Here is a 21004-nt window from a genome sequence, read left to right on the forward strand (position 1 = left end):
TGTTGTGATTTGATAAAAACTCAGGTGTTCATTTCCTGAATATCTGCAATATGTTTTAATTATGGAGAATTTTAGTTCTTGGAATGGAATGTCATTTCTGCTTTCACGTGGGCTGCTACATTTCAGTAACGTTTGTGACTTTGAATGATGAATTGCATAGAACTTGTGAATGGTGCAGTGGATCAGTTGTGGTCATAAGACAAGGACTACCTGTATTTGAAATATTTCTTGATCAAGGGATGTAGTTGATAGACTTTATTGGCTGGCAAGTCATAAGAAGCCTTTTAGTTACTTTTTTTATTGTATGCTACCCAAAAACTATGGATACATGATTTCACACCATTTGATATCTCCTGTTTCCCCTAAAATAAGGCATCCCCTGATAATAAGCCCAATTGGGCTTTTGAGCACATGGCAATAAGGCCAAGCGCTTATTTCAGGGTTCAAAAAAATATAAGACAGGGTCTTATTTTTGGGGAAAAACGATAGTAATAATTTGTTTCTTTATAATGCCTGATACTTTCTAGTCTATTGTTGTAATATCCATATTCTTACAATCTTCCTTCTCTAAATCTAGAAAATAGAAGAGTAAACACACAAAGATGGAAGAGATTAGTATGTTTATGCAAATTTCCGTATACTAGTTAATGAATGCAAAATAATATACTCACCATTCTGTTTGCCAAAAACATTGCTATTGAAATGGTGTCACACATAATGTTCGTGTATTTTTATGTATTGTGTCTATAAGAGTTCTTGCTATCATGCTGTTATTTGTAAAGAAACCTGTACCAGCAAATACCATGTGTGGTATCCAATTTTCCAGATGTCTCTATCATATATTGTTTTTGTGTAAAATAATTACAGAAATGACTGTAAGAACAGCCAGACAATTTTAGATCGTCCCTAACATGAGTTTGTCTTTTTAAGATCCCTGTATTGATTTTTGCTTGAGCAATCACTCAACCTCATTATCTTTCTTCTATTTGTTCAACTTCTACTTAAATCCGATCAGTATATAAATAACATATTTGTCTTAATCTGCATCTCCTAACAGTCATTTTGAACTATTAGAATGGTTAGCTCTTTAGTTTCCTAATACAGAAAAAATTTACAAACAAAAAATAAAAACTACTTTGTTGATTTGTGTATTATATATACAGCAATAAAGATTTTTTACTTTATCTATTTCACCATTGTTCTGTATAATTTATGAAAAAGTAGCTATCTTGTACCCTTGAGGAATACCTCCAAAATACAAAAAAATGCTTATTTGCACTTTATATCTGTTTCTGTTGTCACAGATTGCTAATCCAAAATTGTTAATTCTATCATCTTATTCTGTTACTGTTGTTTATGGAATGCATTTTAAGAATATACGTAGTGCTCGACTTACGACCACAATTGGAACTTCCAGAACTTCCACACCTGAGGTGGTTATTAAATGAGTCATGCCCAAGGTTATAATAATTTTTTTGTTGCATTAAACAAATCACCATGGTTTTTAAGTTAACACAATCATTAGGCAAAATTTTGCTTTCCCCATTGATTTACCTTGTTGGAAGCCAGCTGGGAAGGTTGCAAATTGTGATCGCAAGGTACTATAATCAGTTGTAAATGCAAGCTGGTTGCAAGCATCTGAATTGTGATCATGTGACCATAGGGGTGGTACAAAAGTCGTAAGTGTGAAGGCCATCATAAATGTGAGGACTGGACTTTTTTCAGTTTCGTCATAATTTCAAACGGTCACTAAACAAATGGTGCTAGTCAAGGACTACCTGTATATTATTAAATCAGTTTGATTAGATTAGCACAGCAAAAATCCTGTTTGCAGGACTCTGCCAAAAGCTTATTTTCATAGATTAACAATGTTTGGTAAAATGTGGTAATGGGAGCCAACCAGGGGTGAAATCCAATTTTTTTTACTACCGGTTCTGTGGGCGTGGCTTGGTGGGTGTGGCAGGGGAAGGATACTGCAAAATCTCCATTCCCACCCCAGTCCAGAGGAAAGATACTGCAAAATCCCCATTCTCTCCCCACTCCTGGGGGAAGGATATTGCAAAATCTCCATTTCCGCCCCACTCTGGGGCCAGCCAGAGATGGTATTTGCCAGTTCTCCAAACTATTCAAAATTTCTGCTACTGGTTCTCCAGAACCTGTCAGAACCTTCTGGATTTCATCCCTGGAGCCAACACTAACAAAATGGAGGTAGAATTTTTAAAAACTATTTTATAATTGGCTTTCTATGTTCCACCTATGGTAGGAGGAAAACTTAACTCCAGGTGAAGAATTTTGAACCTTATGTTTTATGATGGACTTTTCCTTATTTCATTGATTGGTTGATATTCCATCTTTTTTGATAATAGTTTAAGGTTTTGAGGGCCAGTTAGGTCTAGTGCTTAGGCACCAGTCTAGAAACTGGGAGACCATCTCCATGCAAAAATAATAATCTGCACATGCCTTCTTGTTGTAAAGCTTTGAGAAAATTATATATTACACAATGTGTATATCATGTCTTACACAATAAAATTAGTTATATATGAGTAAAGATACAATAAAGATTCCTCTTTATGAATAGCACTACAATATTGATTGATTGATTTACTCGTTTACTCAAGATATTTGTAAGGATGTTTTTGCTGTCTAGCCCCCCTCCTGAATTTTAATTTTGTTTATCAAACTGTAGGAAATGCTGGCTTTATTGGTGCTGCTTACAATGCTCCTGGAGGATATATCCCTTCATTTCACAAAAAAGAGGTTGGTTCAGCAGGTCAGAGGATACAGTTGGCACCTCTTGGTCCATCAGTTACAGGTATGAAATGATCTTACTTACATTGTGCTGAAATAAATGAAGTTATATAGGTTTAATTCATCTGTTGTGCTTTTTAAAAAGGATTTGGGTTGGTGCCTAGGTAGGTAGATTTGCTAAGTTATACTCGGGATATAATATATAAATTAAATTTATATTAAACAAGATTTAATTGGAGACTCCTATCAATCATTGTCCTCATCATCATCCAAAATTTAATTAACCTTCCCTTTCCAGAACAAAATTTGTTTCTTTCCAAATCCATAGGGGGAAAAACCATCATTTTGACCTGTTTTTAGCATCCAATTAAAATACATTTGTGAACAAATTTCTGCTGGCTGGGAACCATATGGGAAAAGATGAGCACCATAAACAGGCCTATTTTGTTAAGTTTGGAGCTCAGTTTTATTTTAGCCCCTTAGGAAATAAAAATGCACAAATTTAGCAATAAATTTGCTAAACACATACATGTTACATGCATGCATTTATTCAGGAAGGAGAATATTAAGGATGGATTTTAGCTAGGATTAACAAGATGTGGAAAGTGGACATTGTATAACTTTTGTCTGTGTTGTAAGATTTTTTTCCTGACTGCTCTTCATTGGGAGGGCTCATCTTTCTTTCAGATAAATATAGTAATCATTTCTTTTGCTACTGGCAAATTCCATAATATTTCCAATGCTCCCTCTTAAATATATTCCAAATGTTAATATAGCAGGCATACATTGCATTGTATTAAGTTGTGTTTTAGTAATTTGTTACTCTATAATTCATGAATAATACAATATTTCATTTAGAGTTGCATGACAATTAATTGACCCTTATTTAATGGGTAGACATAGCAGTGCAGTTAGAGTCAATGAACAAGACTGGAATTCTCACTATAGTCTTACCGATTTGTTGTAGTGCCTACACCATTTCATCCCTAAACTATTTTTATGTTCTTCTGTTTAGGATAGTATAAATTTAATTGGAATTTTTTATCTTGAAAAAAGCTTAAATGTCAAAGGGAATAAGATGCAGGGCAAAACCCAAGCTGAAACCCCATGTTTTAGAAAGTGACAATTTTGTTAGAAAACCTGTCTTTTACTGACTCGCTGTTGCAGGTGGCTCGTTACCTCCACCTGGATATAAGGGCTGTGGAAGTGGATTTTTAGCAAGAGAACATGGACCCAGGGTGTAGGCAGAGCAGTATTGAGGTAGGGAACCTTGGAACAGCAATATGAGATGACAAGACCTGACTTTTTTACTCTGCTTGGTCTTTGGTAAATTGGAAAAAACACATTAAGTTTACTATGCCCATTGAGGGAAACTTAATAGAACTTAATTCCCCCATTCCAAGTGAATTAGTCAACTGATGTTATATGCAAAGAACACCCATTTCTCTACTGTTGAATTCATAAAATAAACACAGTGGCTCAGCACTTCAATAATCTCCATGGTGTACTAATGATCATCATTTTGAAATAGAAAATGAATTCTTTTTTTATATTCAAAAAGTTTTTATTAGTCAAAAAAGGTTTATACAAATACATTTCAGGTATGGTAAATTTTCATTTTTCTTATCTAAAATAAGAATTTTACTCAAATTTTTTAACACATACAACAGCCATATGGCAAGCAGGTGACACGAAGTAGCTAAGTTTACAAATTTTAAATACGTAATAAAGAAGAGTCAAGAATAAACAGAATATCGTACAAAAGAGAGTAAGGAAAACCAACACAATCCCAAATATCTTTATCACTTCCTAGTTTTGGATCTCAGAACTCTGGGTTCAGCCTGACCCAACTCCAGGGCCGCAACAGCGGCAGCCGCTTCCTCCCATGATCTATAACCTCCCTTCTTCAATTCCTGGGTCATCTGATTCCAGGAGGCTTTGTGTTCCTCCACATAGGCCGTAGCCTCCATAATTGTACTGATTTTTTCGTAATGCCCTCCCGGAAAATCATCAATCCCTCTGGCATCAGCCATCTGAAGCCCACTCCCTTCTGGTACAATTTGCTTGACAAAAAATAATATTTCTTTCTTTTTTCACGTACCTGTCTGGGAATCTGCCTCAGAATGGCTATCTCCCTGCCCCTGTAAATCAGTGCCCCACTCCTATGTTTTCTAAAATTTCATCTCTCGTCTCTCTTCTCACAAATTTGACATGAACCTCTCTGGGAACTGCATGCGTGCGTGCATATTGCAATTAACTCTATAAACTCGATCCACATCCCAATTCATGAAATCAACACCTCTCCCAAGAAATTCTCCCAACAATTTAGTCACAACATCTCTCAAGTCTTCTTGGTCCACTTCTTCCAAATTTTGAAACCTAAGGAAATAAGACATTTTATCCATCTGTAGTCCAAGCACAGCATTGCCTGTCGTCTCCTCTCTTTTCTGCACTGCCCGCATCTCGCCCTCCAAACCTTCCACTTTCTGCTTGTTTTCTGCTGGAACTTGTTGAGTATCCTTTAAATCCTTTTGGATAGTCACAATTTCTGCTCTTATTTCATCCAATTTCTTGTCCATATTAGATAACTTTTCCAAAATTCTCTCCATCTCTCCAGCAGTTGGTCTCTGACCTTTTGCCATTAAGGAAAAAAAAAATACAAAATCCTCAGGCAGGCACAGTATCCTTGTAATTTCCTCCGGATCCACCAGGGGGCACTCACAGGAGCAACGAGTCCAGAGTACAGTTAGTCAACCAGGAAGCCGAAGGGAAGTGATGTCATCAAAATTCTCATAGTGAAGGCGGAAGCTGGACGCCACCACTGTTCCCCAGAAGGAGGGGGGGCCTCAAACCTTCCCTCCTAAATTTCTCCATCACCTCTTCTCTCCAGAGCTCCACAAAACCGGTAATCTTCTTATTTTAAGTTCTCCTCTCTCCAGAATGACTCGTGCTCCTTCCAACCGCAGGGGAGAAAAAACCCCCCCGCACTCCGGAGCACTCCACTCACATTTACCGATATTCCCTTCCCTTCTCCTCCTCAATTCTTCTCCGTGCCCTGTTCACCACCAGGCTGCTGCAGTTATAAATCCAATGCCCCGGTGTCACTGGGCACAGCGGCCCAGGCGACGACCAAAATAATGGCCGCGGCCTGTGGCCTCCAAACCCCGCCAAGCCTAGGACGCGCCAGCATCGGTCCCCACAGTCCTGTATGTCGGCTGGGAGACCCCTGGCGAGCCGTCCGTGCGGCAGGTGTCCTTTTCGGAACACCTGGCCCCTGAGGGCCTCGGCGGCGGCCGGATTCGGGCGCTGGAGGCAGGAGAAGCCTTCCAGACGTCCGTTGCCACTGGATACCGGAAGTCGTCTCCCAGAAAATGAATTCTTAAGGCTGGTTTTCACAAATGCAATCAGAATACAAGTCAAACTCTTTGTTCATACATATAAGTAGTTCCTGGACATCTGAGTGATTAATAGATGACTTTTACCACTTTTTCTGTCACACATCTATATTTGAAAGCATATTATATATTTAATTCCTGATCATGCTGTTATTTCTGAACTTTCTGCCACTGCTTAGTATATAGAATCAGAGCTGCTTTGGACACTTTCTTTATCCGTTGTCAGTCTATTTCTGTTTGGCTGTCTTTCTGAGCTCCATAATCTATTATCTCTATAGTAACAAAGGCTTACTGTGACTAGAAACAATAGCATTCTTCAACAATTAATGTATTTCTTTTCCTTTCTTATCATTATGTTCTAACCTTTTTGGAACATAGCATAGTTTTATATATTGTATAAAGATCCTTACTTAAAAGTATATGCTTTGAATTTTAGCTCGATTCTGTTTAAGAGGGAAATAAGTATTAGCAGGATCTATAGTCAAGTGGATTTGCTTGTATCGGTTTTGTGATTTTGTTTTCAGAATATGCTTGGAAAACCAAAGCTTCTCGTGCCCAATTGCCAGGGCCCACTTACAGCCCCGCCACAAAAGGCATGAACATTTTAACTCACCCACCACCAGCGCAACCTGTGCATGGAAGAACTGACTGGGTAGCCAAGTATGGAGGGCATCGGTAGAAGTACTTTCCTGCCTCACATTTGCATACCATGACTATTGATATCCTTTATTTCTTTGCCTCCGGGACACTTTAAAGCATATTGCTACTAATAGAATAACAATTCTGGAAACATATGAGAGCCTGTAGTTTATTATCTCTTAAGGGGAAAATATAGAAAATAAATACATTTATTTAGAAAATATTCTTCAAAAATAGTGCCTCTGAGGCAGCCTTTTTTGTTTTGCTTACATTACGAGGTAGTCTCTGTAAAGTTACCTTGCCAAAACTAAAAATTTGTGTATTCTTACTGAAATGAACAGAAATTGCTTTGCAATCCCTTTGATCATTTCTTCTGAAAAACTGTCAAAAATACGAAGGCATGTAAAAGATATTAGCCATTGGACAATCATGGCTAATTTAAATAGGGCAATAATTATAAAAATAAAGAGTGACTTTCAAGATATGGTACTTCTGTAACACTGAGTTGAGCAATAAAAGCAAAAAATTAGTAAGAGATGACTTTTCTACTGTATTGCCCAACTATCATCAGAGAAACTAAAGCTGAATTAATTTGCCTTTGATTTGGGTTGACTTATACCTTAATTGGTTGATTTATATCTTTATTTATTAAATTGCAGAGAATGAAGACATAGTCACTGAGCCAACTATTACTAGTATTGTAAAAAAGTGGTGTACCCCTAAGGTTCAGTTCTATTTTAGATTTTGCAGGAATAGGATTACTCTTGTGTATGATTCCTGTGAATGTACACATGAAGGTGTTAAACCATTTTCCTTTGATCTGTGAACAACTTGTCTCTGGTTATGACTATGGAACTTCTAGGCGGGAAGAAAGATAAATCATCTGTGCTATGCATTGGTCCCGATTCCAAGAGTTTACAGGCTATCCTATATTGCATAGATATAGTTATATACATATATCAACTGTTACTGTTGAGAGGGAAACTTTTATTTGCAGAAATGTTTGGAAAATAGAAACTTAATGCATCTGTGGAGCCATTTGCTTGAGGTGAAAATTTTCTAGGGCACTATATGCAGATTTGGCCTTGCAACTGGGAAATGAGTGAATGATAATTCAGGAAGGCTCCTTCCCTGGGAAGAATGCCAGATAGCATTATTTAACCAAAAATAAGCATTTAAATAATTATTACTTCTGACTCTCTAAGAAGGCATTCTGGCAGTATTTCAGAAATAATTTCCTGGTCTGAGTAACTTTGTAACTTTGCTTTTTCTCTTAATTTTTTTAGTTGAATTTGATCACAGAATTAGTCAACTTAACTGTAGTGCCTTCACTTGGTAACCAGAGCTGAATAACTCCAGAATTCTCTTTTAATTCCTAAAGGAATTGCTTAAAATCTGGTAATAACTGCCAGAATTTATTCTTCAAACCTAATTCTGTAGAATAGCATTGATAGCATTATCTGGCCTAAAGACATATTTTGAATGTCATAAGTACACGATGGCCCAAAATGTATGTGATATTTCAAGTTCATGTTTTTAGTGATTTCTTTAATATATAAGAACTCTTGCTTTCTCTAACAGAAGTCACTCTTAAAACTATGCTTTTCCAAATGCTAAATATATTTGTTATATTGAAATTGACAATCTAGACTTGTTAAAATAGCACATATTATATATTATTATTCAATTGTAAAATGTTATTTGCATACTGAAAATTATTTTGTATGTATTTTATTTTTAAAAATTGTACACTATTGTTGCAGAGGACATATTTGATTTGAATTAAGACTTAAGGTAGAATGCACGTAAATATGCTGTCTCAATTTCAGAAGGATTTGCTGCTAAGTGTATTTACATAATGAAACCTTGAATTAATAATATAAAGGCCAATTACTGAATAATTTTTAAAGTTGCTGTTACGTGTGCAATATTTTATCCCAATACAGAATAGCAGTAATATTAAAATGACTTATTTCAATCTCTCCAAACTTACATAATTCACTGTGTTAGAAATGCTGTCTTAAAGGAATCTACCTTAAAAAAAATCACCACAAAGTTGCCTTTGCAACTGGGCTGGTTTTCAACTGAAAATCATTTGTTTTATAATAAAGTGAACTTCTCAGGAACACAACATATTATAGAAGTCTTCCATCAAAAAAAGTGATGTATTTATAGCTTAATAGTTATTTGTTTGTACATCCTGATTTTCTGGTATTTTGAAGATGATTGGTAGGCTAAATAAATAAAACCCCAAACTATTTATTCATATAAAATATGTTTATGCAAATAATCTCCAGTCATCTCAAAAGGCTAATTGAAGAGGAAAATCTTGATTCTTTCCTCATAAGCGGGGGGGGGGGGGGGGTGTAAAATCTGCAATGTTTCAAAGCCTGGAATAGCCTGTCTTAGGTGCCTGATGAATGGATTTTAGTCAGACATTTTATGAGGTCTTCTTTGCTGATCTTTAAGGCCCAGAGAGAGGTAATCTCTTAGGTTATCAAGTCTAAAACATATTAGGTTTAAGAAATTAAAAATGCCCTTTGAATGGCACCTGGAAAATAATTAAGCTGTGCATATTTCAGTACACCCAAGAGTAATCCTGGTATCATTACGTGATGATCAGCTTAATTTTCTGCCTTCTGCACTATCTGGTCTTTTTATATACTCTTGAAAAATAGAGCTAACTAGGGTGTATTATAGGCATGTTAATTAATTCTGATGTCTTATACCCCTTTGCATATATTGACCTAAAATAGTTTAAATTGGTGAAGTAAAAGGGAAGAAATTACTACAGGATAGTTTGGCAAAGAACTCTGTTGTTATTCTTTTTTTTTTTTGCATTATTTTATTAAAACATGAGTGTTTTCTCCAAATATGCTCAACATTCGCTTTTGCTGAACTGAGGCTTTTTTCCTTAAATAAGAGATGGAATTCTGTACTGAGAAAGAAGGCCTTGCTTGTGCTTAAGTTAATCCATGCTCTTGCTCTTATCCAATAATTATCAGTATATCAAAATACAGTACAGGTAGTCCTCAACTTATCGGTCACTTAGCGCCCATTCAAAGTTACAACAGACTCCCACAAAAACTACTTCTGACCTGGTTCTGAAGGCTGTCCTTCCCGCAACCCCATGACTGCAGTTTGGGTATTTGGCAACCAGCCCCACATTTATGGCTTTATATGTAGCTTTACCACAGTTACGTGACTACAATTTTGTCAAAAATTGATTTTTACTTCCATTTTTTGAAAATGCACCACAGTTAACAATGGATTTGCTTAATGATTGCTGTAAGAAAGAAAAAAAGGTAAGATCAGGTTGATCACACAATAATCCATTTTATCATGACAATTTACAACTAAATTAGCAGGCTCCATTATGGTTGTAAGTTAAGGACTACCTGTAATACTGAATTCTGTTTTAAAAATGATTTTAAACACTTCTGAGGACATCATCATGTCGTCTGACATACAGCAATGAATCCTGTATTACTCGAGTGCTTACTCTTGAAAATCTGAGAAAGGTTTGTACAAAAGTTCTTTTTTTTTTCCTGGGTACATGACAAAAGCAGGAGTCTGCATTTTTAAAACAAACAATTACTTTCTCAATATTGGGAAACAGAAGTGACCTGTTGATAATTGCTTTTATTTTATATACGTTATTAAAATGACCAAGTGCAGAAAGCCTAATCCAACATTAAACATATATCGCAGGGGTGTCAAAACTCCATTTTATTGAGGGCCACATCAGGATTGTGTTTGATCTGGGGGGGGGGGTGTTACCTGGGTGTGGCTAGATCTACGTCACTTGTGTTGGGGATACCTGTGATGGCCTGGGCGGGGCGGGGGAATCCATTGTCCTTCCGGGCTCTGTTTTCAGCTGCAACAGCCTCCTTCAGGTCTCTGCCAGCAAAAACAAAGCCCAGGAGGGTCACACGCAACCCTCCCAAGCTCCCAAGTTTTCATTGGCAGAGGCACTGCTGGCCGGTCCTTCGCTGTTTCCAGGGTTTGACACCCCTTATATATAGCATTCAGTAACTTCAAATGGGATGCCCATTTCTCTTAGAGACTCATCTGGCCATATGAAGACTTATCATGTGAAATGTTCTCAAGCTTTGTAAAAGCAGTAAGTTGGACTCTGATTTATTTATAATTGGAGTAAACTATTAAAAATGATTAACTTGGTTGTTTTATTTCAATGGAACTACTCTAAGCACGTTTGTATCCACTTCCAATTGTACAAAAATGTGAAGAATGATCAGATCTGTGGGTACAGATACGACTGTTGTATATGGGTCATTACATTCAGAATTAATTTAGTAATATATTTGAAAACAGGTACTCATTGAGAAATGTTGATTAAAAATATCAGTCTTTTTGTTTCCAGGTACACATAAAATTAGCCTAATTAGTCTTGAACCCTAAAAGATTACAGCTTAAAATTTTGGAATTCACATTTCTTTAAAATTAGGAATAAGTCTCACTATTCAAAAGACTTTTAGACATTTAATCGTTTTTAGTCAATTGTAAAGGAAATTTATAAACTTTTTGTTTTGAGTGGAACACCTTACATACAGATATACAGAGAGATGAGTTTCAGCTTGGAAATATGATGACACAAAATTAAGTTGTATTTCCTACAAGGCATCAGCACTGTTTACCATATTTCTCATGTTCATCATCATAAAACGTTTGGAGATGTGACAAGAAATGCATTGATGAGAAAACAGATATGAAAACTATAATTCTGTAATGATTAACTCTTTACAAAACCGGAGCAGAATTTGAAGTTTAAAAACTTTGCAAACTGTAAAATTTTACAAAGCATTAATAGTGTCTTCAGTTTTGTTCTGAACAGGCATTGCGAGGGCAGTCCTCTGTAGGCCTCTTTCTGCTTGTTGTTGCACAATTATGGCTAAAGAGGTTTTTCCATCATCTGTAGTCCAAGTTTGCCTACCATTAATAGACTGTTTAAATAAAAATAGAAATCCATCATTAATACACTGTTTAAATAATAAATTAACACGTCAGTAAATTTTGCTAGTAAATTCTTCCACATTAAATATGTTCTTGGCAATGTCTTGTGTTTATCCAAAGAAAACCCACCATATTCTCTTAATTTTCTGTTGTTTCCAAACAATAATCCTACAATTAACAATGGGAAAATAGGAATTGTACCTGGCACCAGCAATTAACCCTGCAGGCATAAATTTTCTAGAGTTATAGTATCTCATTCCCATCAGGACAGTCAGGGTTCCCGATGCAGCTAGGGGGAAAAAAATGACAACGCAAATTATTAAGTGTTCTAATTATGACATTTAAGGGAGACTGTGCCATCAATTAAAATCATGGTGTCAGGAAAGGGTTGATACTATAAGAAACCCCATTTTATGTGGAAATGGATCACACTGAAATTTGCTACTTCCTGCCCTCATACATTATTTTCAGAGTCATGAATCTGGAATTTTTACTGTCTCTTAGTTATGCAATTACAGGTAGTCCTCGACTTACAATCACAATTGAGCCCAAAAATTCTGTTGTTAAGTGAAACATTTGTTAACTGAGTTTTGCCCCATTTTACGATCTTGCTTGGCACAGTTGTTAAGTGAATCACTACAGTTAAGATAGTAATTCAGTTGTTAAGTGAATCTGGCTTCCCCATTGACTTTGCTTGTCAGGAGGTTGCAAAAGGTGATTACATGACCTTGGGACCCAGCAACAGTCATAAGTATGAACCAGTTGCCAAGCATCTGAATTTTGATCACATGATCATGGGGATGCTTCAACAGTTGTAACTGAAAAACAGTCATAAGTCTGTATGTTACAGCACATACAATGTGCCATTGTAACTTTGAACGGTCACTAAATGAACTGTTATAAGTTGAGGACTCCCTGTGCTACTTTGATAGAAGTAATTTGAACCTCAAATTACCCAAGTGGGAAAAGAATACCAAGAAAACAGTTGGTATGAATACAATATAAAAGTTTGGTTGCAAATATGCATAAATGTAGAAATAGTGCATGCTTTATAAAGTGAGAACTTATTTTTTTTTCATCAGAAAAGATTTTATTTTATTCAAAACGGGCAACTATGGACTTAAAATGCATATAAACCACAAGGTGAATAAGGAAGGATGACGCATCACAGGTGAAAACTTGAACACATTGTTAGATAGCTAAATACTTCATGGTTCTATGTTTTTGCCATTAATTTAATCTTGGATTGCAAGTACACAATCTCAGGTTAAAGGCAAAAGGAATACATGTATTGAAGGTAATATCATAAAGTGTAGGTGCATACACAAACATACATTGATGTAAATGTCTCTGTGTGTGGAATAGCACTGTAAAAAAAAATACTTACCCAGAGAAAGCCAAATATTCTTTGGATCCGTTGACTGCTGATAAGCACCCAATCCTGCTAACCCACCACAGAGGAGACCAGCAGTTAAGGAAGGGACACTGCCTAGTTTAAGCAGACAACAAAACTTGGTTAAAACATTAAATGTGTCAACCCAATGAACTGCTGTGTTTCTTCTAGCTTTACTCTAGTACAGGGGTCGGCAACCTTAAACACTCAAAAGAGCCATTTCAACCCATTTCCTATAGAAAACTGGGAGCCATAAAATCCTTCCCATGCCCGACTATTTCTTTAGCAGCCACAAACCTAGCATATGTGGTTCTTCTGAAACTTTTCTTGGATTTATTTGTGGTTGGCCTACTGGGGGGTTGAAAAGCTCAATAAATAGCGTGCCGGTGGGTGTCGCACATTGGCGGTTGTGATGGATATTTTGAGTGACAGAGTCCAGAACTGCAGGTTGCTGACCCCTGCTCTAATGGGAGAGGTCATAAAAGCTTCCTGCAGAGAGTGCCTTTGAGTTTTGTCCATCACAAATTACAGCAAGCCTCATGATAAGTTCTGGTAATAATAATAATATAATAATAATAATAATATTTTAATTTGTATACCGCCCTTCTCCCGAAGGACTCAGGGCGGTGAAGGAAGGAATTTCCTTATCAAAGCTACAAGTTAGCCATCCCTTTGGAGAAAAGAGGTCTTGGGGGAGGGACACATCAGGAATAAGGGAAATGCTACACAGGGCTTACAAAACGTCACATACAAAACTATTGCAAGGAGAAATCTTCAACAAGTGTAATTCTCTTTATGATGGCAAGCTTTGAATAGTAATCTTGTTTATTTTCATTCATGCCCAAGAATTTTGTCCTGGATCCTAGTATTCTGGCAGTTGGGAATTAAGATATTTTAAATAGAAATTATGGGCTGCATTGTTCTTACAAGTTCCAGACCTTGAGGAAGGGCTTGGGTTGTGGTAGAATGGAGTATATATGCACTACTTATACTTTTAAAATCCACCCCAAGCTTTTGGCAAAATGACAAATCTAGTAATCAGTTTTGTCATCTTAAGCTGCAGTGAAGTAAGACATTCCAAAATACATTTAGACTTAGAATAACTTGTCAGTTTGAATGTACACTAATCGGCGTAAATTAAAATGAAATTTCATTGCATACAGCTCTCAAAGGATCACCACTTCCAATATAGACTACATAAACATGACAAATACATAAAAATTGCATTTTAATTGTGCCAACAAACTGACAGAAGATGAAAGCTGTAGAAAACACAAGGGGGATACTATACCTGCTTTTACATAGCCAGCTACTCCACCTGTGGCAACCAACGCAGCATAACCATACCCAATCCAATCCACACTCATGCTATAACATAAATATGAAAATTCAGATTATCTTTTCGGGTGAACCGCTTGTAAATATTTCATATCACAGATTTTTTTAAAAAAAGATGGAGCAATGTTTACCTATGCTGAAAAAACGGTGTTCACTTTCCGTTGAGGAAAAAAAAGATACCAAATCTCGGGACAAAGGTAAATTCCCACAAAACTTTAGCAAGCCAGAAGGAAGACACGCGGTTCTTCAAAAGCAGCTGACCCAAGTCCAGATGTGTTGGGACTCAAGAAAGCTTTCTACGCTCTTTTTAGTCGTCTGGGCAAGCTGCATGCCAGCCTAGTTCGCGTGTCTCGACCACTGATCTTGCAAATTAATCATGGCTTGTGGTCGCGGAGCATCGGACACACGTTTTAGCCGAATGGGTTGTACAAACCCCATCTCTAGACACCATGCTTCATCGCGACATTTTAAACTCGAATTTCAGACCTGCGGGAGGTGGTGGTGGGGAGGAAGCACCGAAGGCAGAAACACGGGTTTTGCGGAACCTCCCATCAGGCCAGGGAAAGGCAGAAAGTCCACAGATAACGGTGGGAGGCGTGTTCCAAGTTGGAGAAGAAGAAGAAAATCCCTACCACTTTTTTATGCCTGACCAATTTTGCCAGGGGCATGATTTCTGCGCCTGACCGTTTTTTGCCAGATCCGTGCACTTGCTAGATGCGTGTTTAAAGTGTGCACATCGGAAAGTCCCCGTGCTACCTGTGCAACTAAACAGACACACACTTCCGATTTTGCTCCTGAAATTCTCCCCCCGCTTCTCCTTAACAAGCAAATCTGGGTCGATGTCGCCACCCCCAAATTCGTTCGCCAAACCAAGCTCGTTTATTTCCAGTCTCCCTCCCGCTAAAAAAGCAATTTGAAGCAAGAGAGAAGGGAGGGGAGTCCGGACTAACCTTCCGCAAAGGTCGCGCGTGCAGGAACGAAAAGCGGAGCGAAAGAACCGACGTCCCAATGCCCGCCCACAGGCTCCTCTCGCGGTAGGTCGCGTCGAGGCGGGCTCAGAGCAGGGCGAGCAGCAACGCCCCCGACATTTCCCAACCCCGAGTCAAAAACGGCAAACGGAGCTGGGAGCGGAGCTTCCCTCAAGCTTTTCGGTTCCCCCGCTTCAGCCTTGTTGGGTTGGAAAAAGTTACATAATTGCATTACAAATATATACACAACAAGAAAAACGCAGACTTCAGAGGATAATTAGAACTGCAGAAAAAATAATTGCTACCATCCTGCCTTCCACTGAGGACCTGTATACTGCACGAATCAACAAGAGGGCCGTGAAAATATTTACAGATCCCTCACATCCAGGACATAAACTGTTTCAACTCCTACCCTCAAAACGACGCTATAGAGCACTGCACAACAGAACAACTAGACACAAGAACGGTTTCTTCCTGAATGCCATCACTCTGCTAAACAAATAATTCCCTACTACTACTATTAATCTTCTCATTGTTCCCACCACCCATCTCCTTCCACTTATGACTGTATGACTGTAACTTTGTTGCTTGATATTGTTTCCTGATTGCTTATTTGTATCCTATAACTGTCATTAAGTGTTGTACCTTAGAATTCTTGATAAATGTATCTTTTCTTTTCTTTTATGTACACTGAGAGCATATGCACCAAGACAAATTCCTTGTGTGTCCAATCACACTTGGCCAATAAAAAATTCAATTCTATTCTATTCTATTCTATTCTATTCTATTCTATTCTATTCTATTCTATTCTATTCTATTCTATTCTATTCTATTCTATTCTATGCTAATCTGCTGAAAAGGTTTGCATCATCACAATCACATATGCCATAAGTGTGTAATATGAATTGAGGTACCGTAGGTGGCAGCACTTAACCAACCAGGGCAGATTGGAAAGACTTCGGTAGAAATCGCCCTTCAGGTGTGAGTGGGCAGAGGGCTAGATAGAAGATTTCTTGCTGTCGATTAGATTGAGGAGTGGGAAAAATATCACCCAGGAAGGCAGCAGGAAATCACTTTGGGGTTGTCGCTAAGAGAACCATATGGTTGTATCTCACCTGCTCAAGTTAAAATCCTTTGGCGTCCCAATTCTTGAAGAAGTTTCTTGGATGAGAAGCGAAACATCTTCAATGAAAAATGAAGTCCAACTGCCTTTTGAAAAAACATCTTTTGGGACAACCATGACCATAAGCCTCTCCATAGACAAAATCTATTTGGACAAAAATCCTTTGTTCCTTTGAGTCACTCTTGGCATGCTCCTACAGTTTTCTTGGTAACAATTTTTTTCAGAAGTGTTTGCCCTTGCCTTGAGTTGAGACAGAGTGATTGGCCCAAAGTCATCTAACTAGCTTCCATTCTTAAGGCAGGGCTAGAACTCAGGGTCTTCTGGTTTCTGACCTAATGCTTTTATTCACAACTAGCTAGGTTATGTTATATTGTATGATGCCCATTACAGTATATTATTTCCCTTGCATTTGTTGTTTCAAAAACTAATTGTAGCTGAAAATGCAACCTTTTGAGCTCTCTCCCTCAATCTTGGCAACTTTAAGATAGGTGGACTTCAGCTCCCAGAATTCCCCAGTCATGGCCATCCATCTTAAAGTTGCCAAGGTTGAAAAACATTGCTCTAGGCCAGTGAGTGCTAAAAAGGGAGCTCGCCCGTTTGCATCTAACCCGCAACCCGGAAGAGGAGCTGCCCATGGCGCATGCATGAAATCAAAAATGAACTTCTGGTTTCAGCTACTGAACTTCTGGTTTCAACCAACTACTCTTCCAGGTTTCTGGTGTGCATGCACATGCGATGATCAGCTGGTCGGGGCGCATGCTCATGCAGGAAGACAGAAGACTAGTTCTTCTAGTTTCCAGCACTGCCGCATACGAGAAGGTCAGCTGATCATCGCATGTGCATGCACACCAGAAACCCAGAAGAAGAACGGGCGATGCCACACATGCCAGGTGACATGGCTCCACATGCCACTTTGGGCATGTGTGCCATAGGTTCATCATCACGGCTCTAGACATTCTATAATTACACAGATATGTGAAATAAACACTCTTCTGTATACCATCCTGTTCTTGGTCAGAATTCCTTTAGTTACTTAAGCTAAGATCAGGGGCATCTGCAGAGGGCTGGGAGCAATCCTCATCCAAGGAATTGATGCCCTTCTCCTTTTGAATGGGCACTGCATGCATGTGGGGTTTTAAGTACAGCCAGAAGTTGGGAGCTGGTATGAAAGTACTGGATAAAGGGAATCAAACAATGCACCTGAAAAAGGATCAGGACTTAAATCACATGATCTCCCATGCATTAATAAAGTGAAGCAGAAAAGTGATCAAATAGCATGAGCGGTGTGGAATCAGAGCTAGATAGCTTTCTTAACCCAGGAGAAAGGAGATCATAAGCTGTTCCTTCTCAGGGATGAGCATCCTTCACTGTCTAGATATTGTTGAATTTCAACTCTCAAAAGTGACAACCAGCCTTGGCCAACAGCAAGAAGTAAAGTGGGAAAAAGTCAAACCTCTGGAAAGGGATCTATCTATTTATGTACGGTAGATGCCAGATGTTCCCACAAAAGGTGAAACTACAGAATTCTGCTGTCATTTCCTTTTTCTAAAAAAAAACAACCCTCATTACCGAGCAAATAGTCAAAGTTACATGAAAGGAAAGCAAGCCTTTTGGACTGTACTACAAATAGGCACCTCACATCCAATCTGTGGCATCTTTACAATGGTTGTCCTGTTGCTACTATTCAGACTGATGTTCCAGGCTTACACCTGTTCTTTCAAACACAGAAAGTGATGTAATATCTCAGGTTTGGCAGAATGACTAATGGGGACACGTAGGCAGGGGCGACAGTTCCACTTGTATCTTGAGCGTTTAGCAATAGCAGTAGGGGGGGAAAATACCCTGCAGAAATGTATTGTTCTTGGCATTTATCCAAAATACCTAATGTTAATATTGCTACTAGTGTACTCTGTTCATTCTGTTTTCATAGTTGTCATCAGTCAATGATGTTACCTATAGAGCACACAGAGCAGGGGTGAAATGCTCCCGGCTCTGACCGGATCACACGATCCGGTAGCGATTGTGGCCTGTGGTTCAGTGATCCGGTAGCGATTGCCGAACGACTGGTGACAGCCACTGCCTGGGTGTCAGGATGTAATATGTTTTAACTAGGAAGTAATGTGTTTTTTACCTTCTGCGCATGTGCAGGAGGTTTTGCGCATGCGCAGAAGGTCTGCGCGCGGCATGTGGACTTCTGAGCCAGAAAGGATGGTAAGTAGATTTCACCCCTGATACCCCTCTCTGCATGATACCCCTCTCTGCAAGATGGCGCCGACGAAGGCTGCCTCGGTGAAATGCTCTCTAATGGTTTCTTTATTTCTAATTGTTCTCTGTGATTCACTATGGATTTCCTACTCACGAGACCATCTGCTAAAAATTAAGCAGCTTTCTTTGATCTCACCCCCGCCTGTCTTTATAAACACGGAGGAGATTCTAACACAGGAGGAGGCAATTCCCACGGAGCCATGGATTACTAAAAAAACCAAACGACGGAAACGAAGGAAGAGAGGTAAGCGATCTGGGATCTTAAACAGATTAAGAAATCGCATTAAAACTCCTCTGCCTTCAATTTTCCTAACAAATATACACTAACTTGCAAATAAGATGGATGAAATACTCCTCTTAAACAAATACTATTCTGATTTTTGCAATTCAGCAGTCCTATGCTTCTCTGAAACCTGGTTAAATGAATCAATTGAAGATAGCAGCCTGAACATTCCAGGGTTTCAGATTGAACGATCAGACAGGATTCCAGAAACATTTGGTAAAAACAAAGGAGGCGGCTTATGCCTATATATTAACAGCAACTGGTGTCAAGATTTTAAAATAATTTACAAATTCTGTGACAATTTAGAGACTTTAATTATCAACTGCAAACCATACTATTCGCCTCGTGAATTTACCTCATTTCTTCTAATTGCTGTTTATGTCCCACCACAAGCCTGTGTAAACAAGGCATTACGAACTCTAGCTGACCAAATCATGGAGGCTGAAACCAAACACCCTGATTCACTGGCCATTGTTTTGGGAGATCTAAACAAGGCAAACTTAAGGAAAGAGCTACCAAAATACTTTCAGCATGTCAATTGTCCCACCAGAGGCAAGAATACTCTAGACCATTGCTACACAACACTAAAAGATGCTTATAGGTCTTTACCATGTGCAGCTGTAGGACACTCTGATCATTGTATGATTCATCTTGTTCCTGCTTACAGGCAAAGACTTAAAGCCACAAAACCAACAATTAAACCAGGGAAAACCTGGACAGAGGAATCAAAATTAAAGCTACAGGCATGTTTTGACTGCACTGATTGGAATATTTTTGAAGATACCTCTGCAGACCTGGATGAACTCACAGATACTGTAACATCATATGTCAGCTTCTGTGAAGACCTATGTGTACCCACAAGGAACTTACGAATATACAGTAACAACAAACCTTGGTTCACACCTAAACTTAAGCAGCTACGCCATTCCAAAGAGGAAGCCTACAGAAAAGGTGATAGAATGCTGTACAATCAGGCCAGAAATGCACTAACAAGGGAGATCAGAGCAGCAAAAAGAAGCTACTCAGAAAAGCTAAAGAATCAGTTTTCAGCAAATGAACCAGCAAACATGTGGAAAACTCTAAAAAATATAACTGGCTATGGCAAACCTCCTTCCCAAGCTGAAGGTAATCAACAACTGGCAGATGACCTGAATGAGTTTTACTGCACGTTTGAAAGGAAACTACAGCCACCTATCTTTTATGTACACTGAGAGCATATGCACCAAGACAAATTCCTTGTGTGTCCAATCACACTTGGCCAATAAAATTCTATTCTATTCTATTCTATTCTATCTCCACAACCCCCATCTCAGACACACCAACAACTGCCAAGCCTCCTATAACTGACCCCATTTCATTGGGTTCACAACCCCTAGTGGTCACAGAAAAGGAAGTGCAGGACCTATTTCACAGACAAAAGCCAGGAAAAGCTCCAGGCCCAGACAAGATAACTCCTTCTTGCTTAAAAGTCTGTGCTGACCAATTGGCCCCCATCTTCACCCATATTTTCAATAAATCACTAGAGATGTGCTATGTTCCTTCTTGCTTCAAACGCTCCACCATCATCCCAGTGCCGAAGAAGCCCACCATCAAGGAACTGAATGACTACAGACCAGTTGCTTTAACATCTGTAGTCATGAAAACCTTTGAAAGGCTAGTGCTTTCCTACTTGAAAACCATCACGGATCCGCTGTTAGACCCCTTGCAATTTGCATACTGAGCAAATAGATCAACAGATGATGCTGTTAACATGGCTCTGCACTACATCCTACAACATCTTGAGTCTCCAAAGACCTATGCAAGGGTCCTTTTTGTAGACTTTAGTTCAGCATTCAATACCATCATTCCAGACATTCTTCTAACTAAGCTAAACCAGCT

At 38.5% G+C, this 21004-nt stretch overlaps 2 protein-coding genes across 6 annotated transcripts in view; one reads left to right on the forward strand and one right to left on the reverse strand.

Moving 5' to 3' along the window:
- The window catches only part of MAK (male germ cell associated kinase), a 36963-nt gene extending 28280 nt beyond the window's left edge, over positions 1–8683 (forward strand). For 4 of the 5 annotated variants that reach the window (XM_058175416.1, XM_058175418.1, XM_058175421.1 and 1 more), the window contains 2 exons: positions 2687–2812; positions 6668–8683. In XM_058175416.1, coding sequence (XP_058031399.1) covers positions 2687–2812; positions 6668–6822 — 281 coding nt within the window. In that variant the 3' untranslated portion in view covers positions 6823–8683. Of the gene's footprint in view, positions 1–2686; positions 2813–3915; positions 4009–6667 lie in introns of all 5 variants that reach the window. The other variant, XM_058175420.1, reaches the window with a different exon arrangement.
- Positions 8684–11272: 2589 nt separating this feature from the next.
- Positions 11273–15517, reverse strand: LOC131194434 (transmembrane protein 14C-like). Its single transcript, XM_058175423.1, has 5 exons — positions 15438–15517; positions 14441–14517; positions 13144–13245; positions 11958–12045; positions 11273–11746 (listed from the first exon to the last, which is right to left on the reverse strand). The coding sequence occupies exons 2-5, from the start codon at positions 14514–14516 to the stop codon at positions 11695–11697; spliced, it is 318 nt and encodes a 105-aa protein (XP_058031406.1). The 5' UTR covers position 14517; positions 15438–15517; the 3' UTR covers positions 11273–11694.
- Positions 15518–21004: the final 5487 nt, after the last annotated feature.

The sequence above is a fragment of the Ahaetulla prasina genome, chromosome 3 (genome assembly GCF_028640845.1).
Source record: "Ahaetulla prasina isolate Xishuangbanna chromosome 3, ASM2864084v1, whole genome shotgun sequence".
In the NCBI taxonomy this organism is placed as follows: domain Eukaryota; kingdom Metazoa; phylum Chordata; class Lepidosauria; order Squamata; family Colubridae; genus Ahaetulla; species Ahaetulla prasina.